Source organism: Sturnira hondurensis, unplaced genomic scaffold, assembly GCF_014824575.4.
Source record: "Sturnira hondurensis isolate 20B ecotype Veracruz unplaced genomic scaffold, ASM1482457v3 Scaffold0008196, whole genome shotgun sequence".
NCBI classification, from domain to species: domain Eukaryota; kingdom Metazoa; phylum Chordata; class Mammalia; order Chiroptera; family Phyllostomidae; genus Sturnira; species Sturnira hondurensis.
In genome coordinates this window covers 10,245,483-10,267,417 of record NW_028080827.1, presented here as the reverse complement: position 1 = coordinate 10,267,417, position 21,935 = coordinate 10,245,483, and the positions used below count along the sequence as shown (strand labels likewise).

At 34.6% G+C, this 21,935-nt stretch overlaps 1 protein-coding gene across 3 annotated transcripts in view; it reads left to right on the top strand.

The window, feature by feature from the left end:
* RFX7 (regulatory factor X7) overlaps window positions 1-21,935 on the top strand; it is a 114,302-nt gene that overhangs the window by 76,283 nt on the left and 16,084 nt on the right. For all 3 annotated transcript variants that reach the window (XM_037053952.1, XM_037053951.1, XM_037053950.1), the window contains exon 5: window positions 381-503. In XM_037053952.1, the coding sequence (XP_036909847.1) occupies window positions 381-503 (123 nt within the window). The remainder of the gene's footprint in view (window positions 1-380; window positions 504-21,935) is intronic.

The window sequence follows — 21,935 nt, the reverse complement described above, 5'->3', positions numbered from 1 at the left end:
TAACTTTTATTTTGAAAGATGGAGGTTTGGTAAGTTTAGGCAAATGAACAGGCAAGTAAGTGAGCAAATAGCCAATTAGAGATCATTTTAGCCAAAACAAATACCCGATATTGTCAATGATTTTTCTAGAGATGGTAGGAAGAGCTGAAATAGGGCATTAACTTTAGTCAGACACTAGTTATAGAAAATAACTCCCACATCCCACAGGTGGATGACTTCCATGTATAGATAACTGGGCATCTGCTGTTTGTCCTGAGTTTGGTTTGGTCATTTAGAGTGTGTTTACACATAGTTATTCAGTGGAACATTTAGGCCTGGCTCAAAAATTGTCAATGAGTTGCTGTCTAGTTCAGCTGAACGTGTTTTTCTTCTGTGATTAGTGATCAGAATGCCATGTCATCTAGTCGGGCACAACAAAAGCATGCCTTTTTCTGGATTCGGAATACTCTAGAGGAACATCCGGAGACTTCACTGCCCAAACAGGAAGTCTATGATGAGTACAAGTAAGTATTGTGTATATATGTCAGGCTTGCTAATGTATTAAAGAGCTTAAGCACTGTACGTGGCTTCAGTGATTTAGCACTGGTGGATATCAGTGGTATATAGGAATTTAACTTAGAAATCTCGCCTGTTCCTTTTTTCTCTAATGGGTACAACTATAATTGAACAACAACTTTAAAAAGTTGAAAAAGTTTCTCTATTAGTGTATCTAACAAAGGACAGGATTACTAAATAAAAGGATTACTCTGGAGTTCATCTGGATGACTGGAGGTGGAAGGACAATGGGATAGGATTGCTGAATAAAATTCTTGTGGAGTTCCTTAAGAAACAGGAAGGGTGTGCCTAGGGTAGAAGGAAAATGGAAGGCAATAAATAAGTCAGTGCATATGGAAAGCTAAAACGTGTTTTTTAAATTTAGACTTAAGGACTTTTTCATGCATCTATGAAATCCTTTTAAAATCCTTCTCTATACCAACCAAATAAAATAATAGGGTTCTGGAGTATTGTGTGGCTTGCACATATTAGACACTCAGTATAATTTTGATTATATAGATAACTTATTTAACCACTGGAAGCAAAGGTATAGAGACTAATGAACATTTCTGGATAGAGAAAAGTTAATAGATGCCATATCTAGCTTTGTTTAACATTTTCATAATTTATTTGGGAAAGGAAATTTATTCAGGCAGAGTAAATAAAACCAAAATTTTAGGGGTATTGAAATGTCAAAACAGCAGGCATTAGTGTGTAATTATACAATTGGGAAGAAAAGTGTCGAATAAGTGCTGCTCTTCACCAGTGTAACATGATGCAAAGCAACTTCTCTTTTAAGGAGGTTATTGGTATCTAGGATACCAATAAAACTTAGAGAAATAAAGCTTTCTCTACCCTCATTCAAACTTTTGATTCTCTCACCTTAATAAACATAGTGGAACTGGAGAAAGCTTAGAGAAAAATGTCTGAAATGATCAAGGGTTGAACAAAGTTAAACTGAAGATCTTTAGAATTTTTTCTCTTTAGGAAAATGAAAGCTAAGACTGCATGTGATCTGAGTCTGAAGTTCATTTTCTCGGTCCACAATAGTCTTTTGAACACCTGCCATGTCCTGCTGTGTACTAGACCTTGTAATAAGTTCTGAGGACACGACACATGAGATGCAGCTTCTGCCCTTGATGAGAATATGAATGTGTATATTTGTAGATACTGAATTCTTCACCAACTTCAAGTTAATTAAAATGAAGAAAACTCTTGACACTACAAAGAAGCAAATTTGTATTCACTAAAAGCTGATCGATATCAGGCAAATGTGTGGTGTGTTGAAACCCTGGTTTGAGGATCAAGAAAACAGAACCTGTCATTAAACTTACGTAACCTGGACATATATTCTTACCATTCTTTTTGTCAGTTCATCATGTATAAAATTAGGCAGTTTAAGACTTTCTTTTAGCTCTAAAATTCTTTTTTTTTTTTAAAGAAAGTGGTTTTTATTTATTTATTTACCTTTAGAGGGGAAGGGAAGGAGAGAAACATCAATGTATGGTTGCCTTTCCTGTGTCCCCTGCTGGGAGTTGGCCTGCAGGGAACTGGCCTGCAACCCAGGCATGTGCCCTGACTGGGAATCGAACCGCGATCCTCTGGTTCACAGGCTCGTGCTCAATCCACTGAGCTACACCAGCCAGGGTTTTAGCTCTAAAATTCTAAAAGTTGTCTGAAGAAGGAAACTGTTGAAGAACTAGTCATCCAAAAATGTCTCTATAGTTTCCCAAAAGGCAAATTGCACAAATTAATGTATGACATCACCATATGAATTAATAAGGGAATTTAGGATAGTTTACGTATTTTTGAAGTGGTGTCCTTCCACTCCACCATATTTGTCACTAGTTTGTGGAAGTGTGACCCTGCTTCGTTAGTGCAGTCCTATGCTCCTTAAAGATTTCTGCCTTTGGCAAACAAAGCATGATTATATTTTTCTATAATATTTTTCTGAATTTTTCTAGTAAACCATTTTCTTAGATTTCCATACATCCTAGTAATTTATTTCACTAAGAAAAGTTAAACAACAAAACAGAACAAAACAGAAAAAAGTTATATCTTTTCGGTGTACATAGTAGGTGCTCCAATTTTGAGCCAATAATTTACAGTTCAGTAGAAAACAACAGAGATAGAAGAAAATAGGAAGTAGTTTAAAAAAGAAGTAGTAGTTAAGAGAAATTCTTGATAATAATGTGACAAGGAAAGAAATACCAGTTCTGTGCATGAAATTTGAAAGAATTATATTAATGATTGTGCCTGTCTTTATAATCCATATAATAATATGTATACTACTATATGGAGATATACATGTACACAGTATAGTACTATACCTGAGTCTGAGTATTTTAGTTCAAAAAAGAGTTCATTAAGAACATACTTTATTTATATTGTTTCCCCACAGTGTTAAGATTAATTAGAGTGTAATCTGATCCCTTCCATTGACAATAAAATTAGTGTTGTGAAAGACTTCACTGAGTCTTCCAGTGCACTTCCACCCCACTAATGTGTAGGTGAAAGCATTGGAGCCCAGAGAAGTTAGGTGAATCTTCCAGTGTCACAAAATTAGTTAGGGGTGGGTATAAGCCTAGATCTCAGATTCCGTGAGTGGTTCGTAATATGTAAAAAAGCAAACTTGTTAAATTTGAGTGTATCAAATTGAGGGGGTAGAAAAAGTTAAGTTGTTAGATGTCAGGTTGGTGAGGACTTCCACCTACTGTGAATAAATTAGCTGCTCAAAGTATAAATTTGTTTATAATTAATATACATGCATACAAATAATGTGTTATAAAAGACACAGTAACATGTACTAACAGCACAAGTGCTAAAAAGAAAATATGTATTTCCACAGAGTTAGCCATGTGAGAGCTCTAGGCTCTTCTCACTTGATTATACATTGCTTGAAATCATAATTTGCCATGCGCATTTAAATAACTTGGGAGATACGAAAAATAGACTACAGGCAGGCAAGAAGTATTAGGAAATAGCTAGTTTAAAGTTTTAAAATTATCTTGTCTAAAGAAAGCAAAATGGAGTGTAGCTATTTATTTTTTTAAAGAAAAGTTTCAAATCACAGGAGAGATTTCGGTTAGATACAAAATAACATTTTCTGTCTGTAAGGATTTTAAGGGAAGTTTTGTTCCTTCCTAAAGGCCTTTTAGAATAGTCATCTTCCTATTTTGGTGCCTTAATGAGTTTTCCAGAATAATAATTCACCATACAGCCCTGGCTGGTGTATCTCAGTGGATTGAGCTCGGGCCTGCGAACCAGATGATCACGGTTCGATTCCCAGTAGGGGCACATGTCTGGGTTGCAGGCCAGTTCCCAGTAGGGGCCAGTTCCCAGCAGGGATGCATGAGAAGCAACCATACATTGATGTTTCTCTTCCTCTCTCATTCCCTTCCCCTCTAAAGATAAATAAATAAAATAAAATAAAAAATTCACCATACATAGAATGACCAGTCTTAAACAGAATTTCTTCTGAATATTTATTGGAAAGATACTATTATCAATATGAAATATACCTTTATTTTAAGCTATTTCTATTTCATATGGACTCTTGTATAATTCATTATAGTGGTGTGTGGATATATTTGTGTAAAAGTCAATCTTTTTATTTTTTTAATTTTTATTGTTCACCTATAGTTTTCTGCTTTTTACCCCCATCTCAACCCACCCCCCTCAATATTTATTTATTTATTTACTTACTTACTTATTTATTTTTAGAGAGAGGGAAAGGGAAGGAGAAACAGTGGGAAAGAAACATCAATGTGTGGTTGCCTCTCATGTGTCCCCCATTGGGGACCTGGCCTGCAACCCAGGCATGTGCCCTGACTGGGAATTGAACCGGCAACCCTTTGCTTCACAGGCCCGTCAGTCTTTTAATAGTTGTTAAAAATCCCTTTGAGAGAAAAATTGAAGGTGTAATCTAAGACATTTGGCTTCTTTTAACTGTATTGTCCTGCTAAATTAAGATATTAATAGAACCAGGAAGCTTTAAAGGGCTTTCAGCGTGCAAAGACAGTTTAATTTACAAGTGATCGTGAAGTTCTTACATGTGTTTATGAAAGTGATTATTAATGGGCTTATATTATTTTTCTGTTTATAAAAGTAATATGTATTCATCATGAAAGTTTTGGCAGATGGTTATAAATGTATAAAAAAGAAAACTAGCACCAGTAACCTCACTACCTAAAAATAACCACTTTATTTTTTTCTAATGCCTTTTTTATGTATATTTTCTTGTTATTTAACCAGATTTGTCCCCTCGTTTACACAGTTTGTGAAGGGGGGACAGTTGCAAACAACATTGCAGTGAACATTCTTGACTGTATAACTTAACATAGATCATCAGAATTGGGGTTGTTAGTTTGCAAACCTTTATATATAAGGATATTAACTATTAAAATGTGGAAATTTTAAAGATTAGTGTTTATTATTTAATTTTAATTTTTATAAGTCTAGTTTGCCTACTGTTTTGCAGCTTATAACATCCATTGTTACACTTAGAAAGAACTTCTGCCATCCACTAGTAGCTGTATACTTACATGCATTTTTTCCTAGGTATTTATTTCATTTTTCACATACAACTCTTTGTCATTGTTGTTTTTCCCCTCACCTGAGGACATGTTTCAGGAGAGGGGAAGGGAGGGAGAGAAGAAACATCTATGTGAGAGAGAAACATAGCTTGGCTGCCTCTCACACACACCTTGACTGGGGCCCAAACCTGCAGCCTAGGCATGTGCCCTGACCAGGAATCAAACCCATGACCTTTCAGTTTATGATGCTCCAACCAACAGAGCCACACTGGCCACAGCTGGTATTTATTTTGGTAAATGCCTTAAGATAAAGGACTAATTTTAATATTCTTCTGAATGGTTAAGTAATTATTTCAGCCGTGTTTACTGAATAATTTTTTTCTTTTAACACTAATCTATTATGTAACTCTTATCTTACTACAGTCTCCTGGACTGAATTTTCTTCATTTGTATTTTCCATTCTTATTTCAGTACCATACCATTTTTAAGTGTTACAGTTATTAAATGCTTAAGAAGCTGATAGGACCAGTCTTTCTTCATTGCCCTTCTTTATCAAAAATTTCCTTGATTTTCACACCAATTTTTTTCTTTAAAAAAATTTTTTATACCAATGTTTTCATATGAAGTGTAAAATCATTTTTATTTTTTTTACTTTAAAGAAGAAATTTCAAAGAAATTTTGATGTGAAAGTTTATTTTAGAAAAATTAACTTCAAAGTTAGGAGTATATTTGTTTTTTGATTTTATTTACTTATCTTTAGAGTGGAAGGGAAGGAGAGAGGGAGAGAAGTATCCATGTATGGTTGCTTCTCATGAGTCCCCTGCTGGGAACTGGCCTGCAACCCAGGCATGTGCCCAGACTGGGAGTCAAACCGCAATCATGTGGTTCCCAGGCCCGAGCTCAATCCACTGAGCTACACCAGCCAAGGGCCAGGAGTATATTTCTTGATTTATATCTTTCTCATGCCCTTCAAGTGAAGTTTTAGGTTTTTTCCTTCAATTAAGCTCACTTATTTTTCTTGTTAAGTGTATATATTCCTTATTAATTTTTACTTGTGTCATATTATAGAAAATTTTTTTTCTGTTGGTCTTTTGGGTTTAAAGAACATCTGTAAATTTCTATTATTTATATTGAAATTTTATATTTACTGAACTTTGCTTAATCCTAATTTTTTCAGTTCTTTTGACTTTTCTGGGTAGAGTTTATCCTGCATGTCTTTCTCATTCTCTTTATTACATTTAATAGATCTTCCTTCTGACTTTAAATAAGCAATGTTTGCATCATTTTCTCTAAACTTCTTTGTGTTAAGGATGTATCTTTTTTAATTGACCAAGACTGTAATTTGCTATTTTACTGTAATAAGACTGTAATTTGCTATTTTATGAGAAATGGATATTCAAATTCATCAGATACTTTTTGGGCATCTTTTGACATTATTGTGCATTGCTTCTTCTTTGAACTATTGATGTACCCAATGTGAATCCTTTTATCTACTAGAATGAATGCTTTCTTCATATCAAGATCTGTAATCTTTTTAGTGTACTCTTTCTGTTGTCAAGTATATTATTTAGGATCTTTGTATCTATATCCATTCATAGGGGAATTTGGTCTGTAATTTTCTTTTTTATGCTTCATGGGATTTTAATAGAGTTGGGCCAGGTTCTTAAAGTATTTGGAACTCTCCCTAATTGTCTGTGCTCTGAAACAGTCTATGTAGCATGGGACTTAACTTGTTCTTGAAAGTTTTAAAGAACTCAGCTATAAAACTGTCTAGGCCTGGGTCTTTGTTGGAGGTAATTCTTTGACAACTTTTGTGCTGTTCTTCTATTAGGTTTTTACTTTGTTAGTCAATTTTGGTAATTTTTTACTCCTGGAATTCATTCAAATTTTCAAATACATTAGTATAGTATTATGTATACTCATCTCTTGTAAACTGAATGTCTTCTGTATCTGATGTATCCTTTGTCCTATTTCTAATCTTATATACAGAGCAAGGTGGAAGTAGGTTTACAGTGGTGAGTACAGGAAACATAGTTTAGTCTTGTATTATTATTTATTACTATATTTTCTTTATGAACAACTATAACCTACTTTGTCTCATCCTGTATTTCAATTTTCCCCATATTGTATCAAGTTGTATTTAGCCATAGTTTATTTTTATTAGTCTTTAAATAAAAGGAAAGTAAGCATGATATATCAGTTTTATTTTTTGTCTGTTTTCTCATTTATTAGATGCCTTTTTTATTTCCCTGATTTTTGGTATGTTTTTTTTTCTTACTCTTTAAATGGGATGCCTACTTTGTTTTCATTCTTTTTATATTTAAGATGTGAATATTTACATCTATGAATTTTTCTTTTAATGTAGTTTTAGCTATATTCCTTTAGTAATGAATATGATTAGTTACAATTATCATTATTTTCTAATAGTGTGGAATTATAGCTTTACTGTTTTCTTTGACCTAAACAGTTAAGTGGTTTTTTTTAAGCCTTTCATACCCTTAAGGATTTTTTTTTCCACTTTGTTTTGTTTTATTATAGTATGGTCAAGAAGTATTCATTTCAGTTGAAGTTTACCTTCAGCCTAACAAATTATCAGTTTTCATAAATATTTCTGGACATTCTCATTACATTACACTATTTATTCACTGTATATTAATATGTACTAAATTCACTTTCCTGTGTTTTTTTAAATCCTTTAAATTCTATTTTAAAAATATTTTTCTTTAGGTTTGTTTTATCAGTTATGAATGAGTAGTACATTAATCTCTTACAAAAGTGAGGTTTCCCAGTTTCTCATAGTAGTTAATGGATTTTAATTTATAGATCTCAGGCTATTTGACAAAAGAAAAACATAATGATTATATATCTTTATTGCAGTTTTTGCCTGTTACTGACAAAAAATGTATTCATATCATATTTAATGTATTTTGTCTTAAAGTTTTCTCTAATGTCAATATTTACAACCCACTCTGGATATCTGTCTAATACAAATACATACAGGGTGGGTCAAAAGTAGGTTTACAATTGTGAGTATACAAAACAGAATTTGTTCTCTTATTATTATTTATTAATTATTGTATTATTTTCCATATGTACAACTGTGAACCTACTTTTACCCCCACCCTGTATATTTACATATATGCCCATCCTTTTATGTTTTTCATTTGTATCGTTTTGTTTTAGGCAGTTTACATAATTGTGTTCCTAAAAAGTCCCTGACCTTTAAATCTGACCAATAGAAGAAGCTGGTGGCGTGAACCTATCCAGAAACTCTGGTGTGTGCAGACACATAGCAACAGAGCCAGTAGCAACTTCTTGCTGCTTCTTCAGTGCTGCTGCTTCTGCTGCATGATGGAGAAACAAAGCATTAGTCTCAAGTGGACTTCTTACTAAATGATATGTAGGCTGTTTTAGCAGTCCTAAAAATCTGTTTGCTTTCATTCTGGGTAGAGTCTCAAAAGTGCAGATTTTTAAATTTGACAGCTTTGTTTCCACCATTTCCTGGCACAACTGTTCTCTGCATTCCTTTCTTTTCCATCTATTTGATTATTTTAATTTTTAAATTATGTTGTAATCATTAATTTAGTATGTGTGATACTTTTGTGCTTACAGCCTAAGTTTATATTTTCTGTTGTGTTAATCAGTGTAAACTAAACTCTTAGGACAACCTTGAAGGTAGAAATAGATTCTTGAAACATATTTGTTTCAAAAGCATTAAAATAGTGAACATTTCATGGGCTAAATGACATATAGGTCAGGCCTAAGCATGTATGTATACTTTCTCAAATGTATAATATATTGTTTAATATTATAGCATCTGCATAAACTAAATGGAAGCAGATATTATTCCTGCTTTATGGATGAGATCACTACAACTCAGAAGTAAATGCTCTAGACAAGCTATACCCAGGTTTTCTGACTTCATGGCTGGGCTTTTTTATTTAATCCCCATTACCTCTAGAAATTCATTCCAAATGCTAGTCTTGATTGAAATATTTGGAGTAGAATTTCCCAAGCTTTAATTGTATTTTAAATGTTTTAGTTGATTAAAAATAGTAAACTAAAGTTTAGAAAAAACTATACTGATCAATTGCAGCCCCCTACAAATGTCCCAGCAAATGAATCACTTCCACTCCACAGCATTAAAGAATATGCTGCAGATTATGTATTGGCAAAAATCTCAGTTTACTACGTGTCATAGGCTGTTATTTTACACATGGGCAAAACTATAAATTTCTCTTTTGCTTTTTAGATTTTTATCTTTTGAGATACAAATCACATATTACAATACTCAGTTTTAAACTGTACAATTGAGTGTATATTTATAAGGTCATGCATCTGTCACCACAGTGTGAAACTATTTTCATTACTACCCCAAAATTCCATATCCACTAGGAGTCACAACCCATTTTTCTTTCTCCTAGGCCTTAGCAACAAATAGTCTACTTTCTGCCTATATCAGTTTACCTATCCTGGACATTTCATACAAGAGGGATTATGTATTATGTGGCCTTTCCTTTCTGGTTTCTTTCATATATCCTGATGTTTTCAGGGTTTATCTGTGTTGTATCATATATTTAGTGCTTTGTTCCTTTTTATGATCAAATAATATTCCATTGTATGAATATACCAGTTTGTTATCCATTCATCATTTAGTGAACATTGAGTTGTCACATGCCAATTAAGTATTCCACTTCTTATTATGAAAATGCTGCTATGAACATTTGTCTATAAGGTTTTGTATGGACATGGGTTTTCAGTTCTCTTGGTCATATACTGAAGAGTGGAATTGCTGGGTCATGTGGTAAACTCTATTTTAACTTTCTGAGGAATTACAAAATTACCAAACTGTCTTACCAAATGGCTGCACCATTTTACATTCCCACCAAACAATTATGAGGATTATATTTTTCCACATTCTTGTCAACGCCTTCATGTCTTTTTTTTTATTATGGTCATTCAGCCACATGTGAAGTAGTAGCTCATGGATTCAGTTTGTATTTCCCTGGTGACTGATGGTGCCAAGTAACTTTTTATGTTTTTATTGGACATTTATGTATTTTCTTTGGAGAAATATTTATTCAAATTCTTTTCTCATTTTTAATTGTCTTATTGTTTACTTATGTGTTGTACACATATCCCATATACTAAATTCTTACTAGATATGTTATGATTTGTAAATATTTTCCCACCTGTGGGCTGTCTTCATTGTTTTGACAGTGTCCTCTGGTGAACAAAAGTTTTTCATCTTGATGAAATTAGTTTATTTTTTCCTTTGGTTGCTTGTGATTTTAGCTATCACAACAAACTGGTGCCTAATGCAAGGTCATGCAGATTTATACTGTTGTAAGAATTTTATTGTTTTAGCATTTGGATCTTTGCATTTTATTTAAATTTTATATGTGCTGTGAGGTAGGTACCAGATTCATTCTTTTGTCCATGGATATTCAACAGCCATGCATCATCTGTTGAAAAGATGATCTCTTCCCCATTGAATGGTCTCGGAACCCTTGTGCAGATCAATTGGCCGTTAGTGTATGGGCTCACTTCTGGACTCTAATTCTGTCCCATTGTTCTGTGTATCTTTGTGTCATTACACTGTGTTGGTTATTTTAGTTTTGTCGTATGTTTTGAAATAGGGAAGTATGAGCCTTCCAGATTCATTTCTTTTTGACTCTGGTTTCCTTAAATTTCTGTATGGATTCTAGAATTAGCTTGTTAATTTCTGTAATGAAGACAGGAATTTTCATAAAGGTTGAATTTAATCAATAGATAAATTTAGGAGTATTGCCAACTTAACAATATTCTTCCAATCCATGAACATGGAATGTATTTGTTTATTCAAATCTTTAGTTTTCTTCAAGGATGTTTTGTAGTTTTCATGTAAAAATTCTTGTAACTTATTTTATTAAGCTTATTCCTAGCATTCTTTTAAAATACTATAAATGGAATTGCTTTTTAATTTCCATTTTTATTGTACATGTGTGTAGAAATAAGACCGATTTTTTATACAGTCATGTACCACATAACAATGTTTTGGTCAATGACAGACCATGTATACAGTGGTGATCTCATAAGATTATAATGGAACTGAAAAAAATTCCCGTTGCTTAGTGATTTCCTGCCAATCATAATGTAGTATCTCAATGCATTACTCACATGTTTGTGGTGATGCTGGTGTAAATAAGCCTACTGCGCTGCTGGTCATATAAAATTATAGCACATACAATTTACAGTAGTAGGTTATTCCATCTAGGTTTGTGTAAGTACTACACCTACAATGTTCAAAGAATGACAAGTTCACTTAATAACACATTTCTCACAACATATTCCCATCCTTAATTGGCATGTGACTATATATGATCTTATAGCCTACAGCCCTCCTGAACTGGTTTAGTAACTCTAAGGACAGTGTTTCAATACATTCCTTAAGGTTATCTCTATATATAATATATGTCATCTGAAAATAAAGATAACATTACCTCTTCTTTTCTAGTTTGGCTTTTATTTTGTTGCCTAATTGCCCTGGCTGGAATCTTCCAGTACAATGTTAAACAAAAATGATGAGGCAGGCATCCTTGTCTTTTGCCTGCCTCCATCCTTGATTTGGAGGAAGAACCTTTCAGTGTGCCAACGTATTAAGTATGTTGTTAACTGTGGGTTTTCCATAGATGATCTTTAACATTCTATTTCCAGATTGTTGATTGTCGAAGTTTCTCACATGTTTTTTCTGCATCTATTGAGATTACCACAATCAGATTTTTTTCTTATGCAATTAATATTGCGTTATATTACTGATTGATTTTTGTATGTTGAATCCATCTTGTATTCCTGGGATAAATCCTGGGTGGTCGTAATGTATAATCCTTTATATGTAGTGATAGACTCAGTTTGCTAGTGTGGTGTTAAAGATTTTTACAGCCCTGGCCAGGTAGTTCAGTTGGTTGGAACATTGTCCTGATGTGCAAAGGTTGTGAATTTGATCCCAGTCAGAGTGCACACAAGAAGCAACCAATGAATGCATAAATAAGTGAAATAACAAGTCAATACAAGTCAATGTTTTCTCTCTCTCCCCCCTTCTCCCTCCCTCCCTTTCTCTCTCTAAAAATCAATCAATAAAAAAAATTTTAAATGCATGTTACTGATTATGCTTTTTCAGTTGTCCCAGTTTTTCCCCTGTTATGTACCCACCTGCCTAGAATCCCCCCTTCCCTCCAGCAGTCCTCGACTCTTCGTTCATATCTGTGGGTTGTGCATATAAGTTCTTTGACTTCTCCATTTCTTATACTGTCCTTAACATCCCCATCTATTTTGTACTTAACAATTATGCTTCTTAATCCCTGCACCTTTCCTCCTTTCTCCCCCTTCCCCCTCCTAGCTGATAGTCCTCCAGATCATCTCCATATCTATGATTCTGTTCCTGTTCTGGTAGTTGCTTAGTTTTTTTTAGATTATTACGGATAATTGTGAATTTGTTGCCATTTTGATGTTCATAGTTTTGATCTTCTATTTCTTAAAAATGTTTCTTCAGCATTTCATATAATAAGGGCTTAGTGATGATGAACTCCTTTAACTGTACCTTGTCTGGGAAGCACTTCATTTGCCTTTCCATTCTAAATAATAGCTTTTCTGGATTAGAGTAATCTTGATTGTAGGTTCATGCCTTTCATCACTTTGAATACTTTTTACGTGCAAAGTTTCTTTTGAGAAATCAGCTGGTAGTCTTATGGGAACTTCTTTGTTGGTGGCTTTCTGTTTTTCTCTTGCTGCTTTTAAGATTCTCTCCTTATCTTTAAACTTTGGTATTTTAATTATGATGTCTTGGTGTGGTCCTCTTTGGCCCCAATTTAGTTGAAACTCTTAAGAGTATTTCCAAACTTCTACTGTATTTTCTTTACCAAATTAATATAATTTTCCTTCATTATTTTTTTCAAATAAGTTTTCAGTTTTTTTGTTCTTCCTCTTCTCCCCTGGCATCCCTATGTTTGGAGATGTCCCAGAGGGTCCTTATACTATCCTTGTTTTTTTAAATCCTTGTTTCTTCTTGCTGTTCTGGTTGAATGTTTATTTCTTCCTTATGTGCTGGATCATTGATTTCAGTCCTGGCTTCCTTCCCTTCACTGTTGGTTTCCCTGTTGATTTTTCTTTATCTCATTTATCCTTTATGTCGTTGCTATACTCATGACTTCTTTGAGCACCTGATGACCTGAACTCTGCATCTGATAGGTTGTTTATCTTTGTTTTGTTTAGTTCTTTTTCTGGGGTTTTGTTGTATTCTTTCATTTGGGCCATATTTTTTTGTCTCCTCTATTTGGCAGCCTCTCTGTATTTGTTTCTGTTTATTAGGTAGAGCTGCTTTGACACCCTATCTTAGTAGCATGGCCTGTTGTAGAAAAAATACCTGTGAATTGTGTGAGGCAGAGCCTTAGGTAATCACCGGGGTGGGGCAACCTTCTTCACCACATTGTGGCTTTGTGTATGTAGGAGGGGATGCTCAGAGAGGGGACTGTATAGCTGCTTAGCTTCTGGAGGTTTGCCTGGCACTCATCCCATTTCCAATCACTTCCCCCACTTCCCATATGTGACTGTTGTCCTTCTGGCTGTTGCCCTGGTGCTGAATCCCAGAACAGGTGGGTTTGCAGTTTGCATACCTTCTAAGTCTGTGTGGGCCCTTTAAACAGTCTCCTGAAAATCCAACAGTTTCTTCCACAGCCCACACTCCCACTGGTTTTTATAGCCAGAAGTTATGGGGGTTTATCTTCTTGGCACTGGATCCCTGGGCCTTTTGGTCTTCTGGCCTGGGGATGGGCTTGCTTGCTCCCAGGGTATCCCTTCCAGTTTTTATCCACCATACTTGAATGTGAGACCATCCATTTAATCCTCTCTGCTCCATACCACGTCTCCATGCCTCTCTGCTCATCTCCGAGACTCTGCCCCTCCTACCCGTCTGGATGAATGTGGCTTCTTTAAATCCTTGGTTGTCATGCTTCCACACAACATGGTTTTCTGATGATTCTGGGTGTTACTTGTTTTGAGATCTAGTTGGTATTCTTCCTGTGGTTGTGTGAAAATGCAAAGCGTGTCTACCTGCACCTCCATCTTGACCAGAAGCCTAAGCCATATAACAAAAAAAATGTTAAGATTTTTACACATATATTTATAAGGATATGCTCTGTATTTTTCTTATGATATCTCTGTCTAATTTGGAGTCAGGGTAATGCTGGCCTTAGAAAATGAGTTTGGAAGTATTTTCTATTTTTATGAAAGAGTTTAAAAAGGATTAATATTGATCTTTAATAGTTTGGTAGAATTCACCTGTGAAGTCATCTAGGCCAGGACTTTGTGGGTATTTTTTAAATTACTAATTCAGTCTTTTTTATAGGTCAAATTGTCTCACTTTATTTTGAGTCCATTTTGGTAGTTTATGCCTTTCTAGGAATTTGTCTATTTCATGTGGATATTCCATTGGCATACAGTTTTTCATAGTACTCTCTATAGCCCCTTTTATTTCTATAACAATAGAAATGGTTGTAATGCCCTGTTTCCATTCCTGATTTCAGTTATTTAAATCTTTTTTTTTTTTTACATCTTGGTCAGTTTAACTAAAGGTCTCTCAGCCTCACTGATCTTTTCAAAGAAACACATTTTAGGTTGGTTAATTTTTTTTCTATTCCCTATTTCATTTATTTCCACTTGAATCCTTATTATTACTCTTGTCTGCACTGGATTTAGTTTCCTCTTATTTTTCTGGATCTTTAAAATGGAAGATTACATTACTCACTTGAGACCTTTCTATTTGTTTAATGTAGGCATAAGCAGTCATAGACTTTCCTCTAAGCACTACTTTCGTTGCATCCTGTAAGTTTTGGCATGTCGTGTTTTCATTTTTATTTATCTCAGAGTATTTTCTAATTTTTCTTGTAATTTTTTCTTTGACCTATTTATAGGTTACACAAGTGAATTCCCAGTTTCAGTTATTGATTTCAAGTTCCAACCCATGACAGTTGGAGAAAATATTTTGTATAGATTTACTTTTAGTGTACAATCGTGTCTATAGCCTAATATACCATCTATCCTGGAGAATAATTCATGTGCACTTGAGAAGAACGTATATTCTGTGGTTGCTTGGTCAGGTGGGTTGTTCTGTAGATTATATTTTAGGTATAGTTGATTCGTACTGTTGTTTTATGTATTCTGTTTCCTTGTTTCTCTTCTTAATTCTGTCTCTTACTGAAAGTAGAGTATTGGGTTGGCCCAAAAGTTTGTTTTGTTTTTTCCACAAGGTGGCTCTAGTAGCACTTAGTTGTCTTTAACTTCATTAGAAACAATTTTGTTAGATTGTATTGTGACAGCTGTCATATCAGCTCACATTTTTAAAAAACTTAATCAAAATTGGTGAATTTTTGTATAGCCCTTTTAATATTGAAAATGGAAGACTATATACAACATTTTGGCATATTATGCTTTATTATTTCAGGAAAGGTAAAATGCAACTGAAATACATAAAAAGATTTATGCAGTATATGGAGAAGGTGCTGTGACTGATCGAACATGTCAGAAGTGGTTTGCAAAGTTTCATGCTGGGAATTTCTTGCTGGATAATTTCCCCATGGTTCGGTAGAACAGTTGAAGTTGATAGCAATGAAATCCAGAAATTAATTGAGAACAATCAAAGTTATACCATGCAGGAGGTAGCTGACATACTCAAAATAACCAAATCAATAAAGATATCAGTAAAAATGAAAAATGTGTCTTTTATTTTATAGAAAACAACATATGGACTTTTGGCCAACCAAATATTGCAGCTTTCCAATTATTACTGTTGAATTATTTATTTCTTCTTCCAAATGTGCTCATTTTTGTTTTTTGTATTTTGGAGCTGTTATTAGGTGCATAGTAGGTTAATTATTGTATTTTTTTTTGATGAACTGGCCCTTTTATCATGAAATAATGCCTTTTTTGGTCTTTTGCAGTTTTTGCCCTAAAGTCTTTTTCTATAATACATAATACGTAGGTGACATATAGTCTGATCATATTTTACTCTAAATCTGTTCTGCCTAATTAGGGAATTTAATTCCTTTACATTTACATTGTGCTATTTGTTTTCTATAAAATGTGTATGTCTTTTTTATTTCTAAGTTCCCCAGTTTCTGACCTTTTTTGTGTTAAGCAGGTTATTTTTTATTGAAACATTTTCATTCCCTTTTTTCTTTTACTATCTATATTTTTAAAATTACAGTTAACACATTAATTTGTGAAAAACTAGTTTGGATTATACCAACTTAACTCAGAAGTGTGTGTGTGTGTGTGTGTGTGTGTGTGTTATCTATATCATCCCCATTCATTTTCATGCATCGTGTACTCATTAACACAGATTTATATTTGGTGCTTTATGCAGTTGTGTTTTAGATCAGATATGAATAAGGAGTTACGAGAAAAAAGACATTTAAACTATATTTTATATTCACCTACAAAGCTACCTCTACTGCTATTTTTTATTTGTGTAGATTTGAGCTACTGTTTGATGTCCTGCTATTTAAGCCTGAATGACTACCTCTAGTACTTCCTGTAGGACTGGTTTACTAGTGATGAGTTCTTTCATTTCTTTGGCCATTGAAGTCTCTGCTTGGTAACTTAGTGGTGAACTATTGATTGGGTAGAGATTTCCTTAAACATTTTAAGCTCATTTAAATCTCCCAGTCTTTATCAAAGGTCTGGGGCAGGGGGAGGAGTGAACTATAAACACTTAGTTAATTCCAGGAATATGTTGAAATTTTTTAAAGCTTCAAAGAACTTCTTATTTCCCAGCTTTTCTTTTAAGTTTTTGGTTAGCCTATTGTTTGCCCCAGCTGTTATTCACTGTCTCAGGCAGCCAAGAAGTTAAGACACTTGCCTATAATTCTTTTTAACAACTTCCCCACCCCATCCTTCAGTGAGAAAGCATTTTGCAACGAGCAAGCTCCAAGCAAGGTCAGATAACAGCCTGTAGGTGGAATTTTATGGAATCCACCACACGACAAATAATGACAGTTCTTTGGAATGAGGATTTGAGACTATTCCAGCTGTGTTATGTTCATTCTGGTGGCCACCAAGCTGAACTGGGAATGTGGGCTATTACTTTTCAGTACTACTGCTAGAGAATGGGGGATCCCTAGAGCTGTTCTTTCTGGAGCCCACTATTTTTCTTGGGAAAATGCTCCCCAGTTTTCTGCAAGCCTTGGGTTAATTTTTAGAGTGGCCAGCATTTGTTTTTCCCATTGTTTTATAGAGAACAATAAAACATGGGGAGGGACAGTAAAAATGTTGAGCTTTAGAATGTAATCAGATTTCTTATTAACTTAAAATAGATCGTGTATATATATATATATAAGTAGATTATATATTTATAAATATATAAATAAATACAGACTATTACATATACATAGTTATATGTAAGCTTTTTGGTAATCACAAAGCATAAAAATATAGTAAATACACAAAAGATAAAGAGAACGCAATATAAGAATACCACTAAAGAATATCATCAAATCACAAAGGAAGAGAGCAAGAGAAGAATAAAGAGAGAACTACAAAAACTAGGAAACAGTTAAAATGGCAATGAGTACATGCCTAGAAATAATTATTTTAAGTGGAAATGGACTAAATTTAGCAATCTGTCAATGTAGTGAGACTGAAAGATTTTTTAAAAAGAAGAAAAGAAGAAGAAGACTCATTTATATGCTATCTACAAGAGTCTCACTTAAGATGTAAGGACACAGAGTCTGAAAGTGAAGGAATGGAAAAAGATATTCTGTGCAACAGGAACCAAAAGGAGGTTGGGGTAGGCATGCTTATATCAGACCAAATCTGCTTTAGACACTGAACACATAATGAGACAGAGAGGGTTTTATATAATGACAAAGAGGTCTGTCCAGCTGGAGGCTATAACACTTATATTTATGTACTCACTATAGGAACATTTAAATAATAAAGTAAATTATAATAGACCTCAAGGAAGAAATAGATAGCAATACAATAATAGTAGGGCACTGTCATACCCTGCTTACATCAGTGGATTGATCATTCATACTGCAAATCAATGAGGAAACACCAGCCTGAAACAATGCTAGATCATATGGACTCAACAGACACATATAGAACCTTCTATCCAAAAGCAAGAATATACATTCTTTGCAAGTGCATATGGAACATTTTCCTGGATAGATTATATGTTAGGCCACAACACAAGTCTTAATAAATTTAATAGAACTGAAATTCTGTTGAGCATATTTTCCTACCACAATGGTATGAAACTAGGTATCAATTTATAAAAGAAAGACTGGAAAATTCACAAGTGTGTGGAGATTGAAAAACATGCTACTGAATAACCATTAGATCAAGATGAAATAAAAAATTTCCTGGAGACAAACAAAAATGGAAATATAACATACCAGACTTTATTGGATGCAGCAAAAGCAGTTCCAATAGGGAAAGTTCATAGTGGTAAATACCTGTCTCAAGAAAGAAGAATATACAATGGGGTAAAGATAATCTCTTCAATGATGATGTTGGGGAAACTGGATCACCACATGCAAAAGAATAAAACTTGAACAGTATCTTATACTATACACAAAAAGCAACTCAAGCCCCAGCTGGTGTAGCTCAGTGAATTGAGCATGGGCCTACAAAGCAAAGGATCGCAGTTCGATTCCCAGTCAGGGCACTTGCCTGGGTTGCAGGCCAGTTCCCAGATGGGGACACACGAGAGGCAACCGTATATTGATATTTTTCTCCCTCTCTCCTTCCCTTCCCCTCTAAAGATAAATAAATAATTTTTTTTAAAAAAAGCAACTCAAATGGATGAAAGATATGAACATAAGAGCTGAAACCATAAAACTCTTAGAAAACATAGGCAGTAAGCTCCTTACCATAGATCTTGGCAGTGATGTAGTTGTGACACCAAAAGCAAAAGCAAAAATGAATAAGTGGGGCTACATCAAGCTGAAAAGCTTTGCATCAAAGTAAAGGAAACAAAAGAAACCATCAGCAAAATCAACAGGGATAAAATATTTGCAAACCATACACCTGATAGGGGTTAATATCCAAAACACAAAGAACTCATGCAACCCAGTAGCAAACAAAAAAAATTTTTAATGAAGAAACAGGAAGCTCTGAATAGACATTTTCTCAAGAAGACATACAGATAGATGTCCAGGCACGTGAAAGATGCTCGACATCATTAATCATCAGGGCAATGCAAATAGATATCCCAGTGAGATAATCACCTCAGACCTGTTAAAATGGCCAGACAGCAAATAACTAGTATTGGAGTGAATGTGGAGAAAAGGGAACTCTTGTGCACCATTGCTGGGAATGTAAATAGGCACAGCCACTGTGGAAAGCAGTATGTAGTATTCCTCAAAAAATAAAAAAATAATGCCCTGGCTGGCGTAGGTCAGTGGATTGAGCACAGGCCTGCGAACCAGAGGATCACGGGTCGATTCCCAGTCAGGGCACATGCCTGGCTTGCAGGCCAGTTCCCTGCAGGCCAACTCCCAGCAGGGAACACACGAAAGGCAACCATACATTGATGTTTCTCTCCCTCTCTCCTTCCCCTCTAAAGATAAATAAATAAAATTTTAAAAAAATTAAAAATAGAACTACATGGATTCAGCAGTTCCACTTCTGAGTGTTTATCCAAAAACCAAAACACTAACTCAAAAATATACATGCCCCTCCATGTTCATTGCAGCACTATTTACAACAGTCAAGATAATGGGAACAACCTAAATGTCCATCAGTGGAGGAATGTGTATATACACTGGAATATACTCATCCACTAAAAAAAGAACGAAATAAAAGTGTGGATCTTGACATCATACATTAAGACAGAAGTATAGTATGCCATGAATTGTAGGATTCCATGGCCAAGAATATGCCAAGTAGAATTTTCCAGCACAAATTAAAAGTGTGTAAATTAGTTAAACTTTATAACATTTTATACATGTGTAATGATGTCTTCCTTGACTTTCTTTGGGGTAGTGTAGATCACCTTTTTGCATCACCCACTTTTTATAGGTACTAATGTGCCTTTAGAGTGGGACAGCTTAAGTGCATTTGAGGGACTGCTTATCACCATCCTCATCAACTGGCGTTTGTTGAATTCAGGTACTATCCGTAATAGCCATAGTTACTATAAGTAGTGAAATATGTGTGTATGTTTTCACATAAATAATTCTGAGGACATTTTTATATCTATAAGAAAGTAAGAGCTCCTGTATAAAGGTTTGAAACTTAGTGTCTCAAAGGAAGATAGAACTAACTCTGAAGGGAGAAAAAAGTTCTGCTCTAAGGTTGCTAGGGGGATTAAATAATGAAAGGCATAAATGCAGACAAAAAGTGTTCAGGTATGGATAGGTATCCTCTGATTCAAGGGTGAGACAAAAGTAGATTTACAGTTGTGAGTGTGCAAAACCAAGAGTAGATCTTCTATTATTTATTAATTATTATATTTTCATACAAACAATTGTAAACCTACTTTTGCCCTGCCCTGTATTTTGCCACTAATCTTTTACAATTTTTGTCTATATTTCTGACCTTTAAACAATGTATACTGGTATACCTTTAACTTCTATGACTGATTTGTAAATGGTATGATTAAACATTAAAGAGTGACTTGCTACCAAAGATTTTGAGTGACCTGTTAATGTTCATGTTGAATGCAAGGCTTAATTTCGAGTCTTAAAAGCAGTTTCAAAAAAGAATAAAAGAACCCTGGTCAGTGTGGCTCAGTTGGTTGGAGCATTGTTCCGTATACCAAAAGTTTGAGGGTTCAATTCCTGATCAGGGCACATACCTAGGTCGTGGGTTTGATCCCCAATTGAGGCACATATGGGAGGCAACCAATCAGTGTTTTTCTCTCACAGTGATGTTTCTTTGTATAATAAAAGAAAATTTTTTAACTTTTTTTTAAGAATATTTTATTTATTTATTTTTAGAGAGAGGGGACAGGAAGGAGAAAGAGTGGAAGAGAAACATCAGTGTGTGGTTGCCTCTCATGTGTCCCCCACTGGGGACCTGGCCTGCAACCCAGGCATGTGCCCTGACTGGGAATCGAACCAGTGACCCTTTGCTTCACAGGCCCGCGCTCAATTCACTGAGCTACACCAGCCAGGGCAAAATTTTTAACTTTTTAATAAGGAAAAGTAGGACAATAAAGGAACTGATTTTAAGAATGGCATTAAAGGGTTTATTATTTTATAAACAGAACATTCCATGTTTCTTCTCTGGTTTTGTGTTTACGTAAATATAATCTGACACTGAGTTAGGTGTTGACACCTAACTTGTATCTTGCTTGAGCAACGTGCAGCTAGTTACGAAGCAGGAAAATGAGACATAAACTAACAAAGATTTCCATGTGGCCTGGAATGGCCTGTGGTTTGTCATACAGCACCAGGTTTAAAAATGATGACTAGGTGGCTTATAAATACCTACTGAATTAGATTAGAAACAGAATCATTGACTAGCTAGATCTTCCCAGTGGAGAAGGGGCTCTAACAATGAAATTCTTTTTCTTTGAAAATGAGAACCGCTGAAAATTGGGTAGACTACCTCAATAACGCCCTCCCCATCAGGACAGAGTTCACGTTGTGGTGGCCCATCGTTTGGGGTGTGGCCATTTCCTCCTCTGGCAGGAAGTTGAACCATACAAATGCTGAACTCATTTTCAGTTCTAAGATTCCAAAAAATTAGAGCAGTTGAGGACATGTTTCCAGCATTGTTGTTGTTGCCTTTAAATTGAGGCTCTGTAATTTATTTTCTCTTTGACATGTAAGATGCACAGTATGGAATTTTGAATCATAAGATGTTTTATTCTTAAACTTTGCT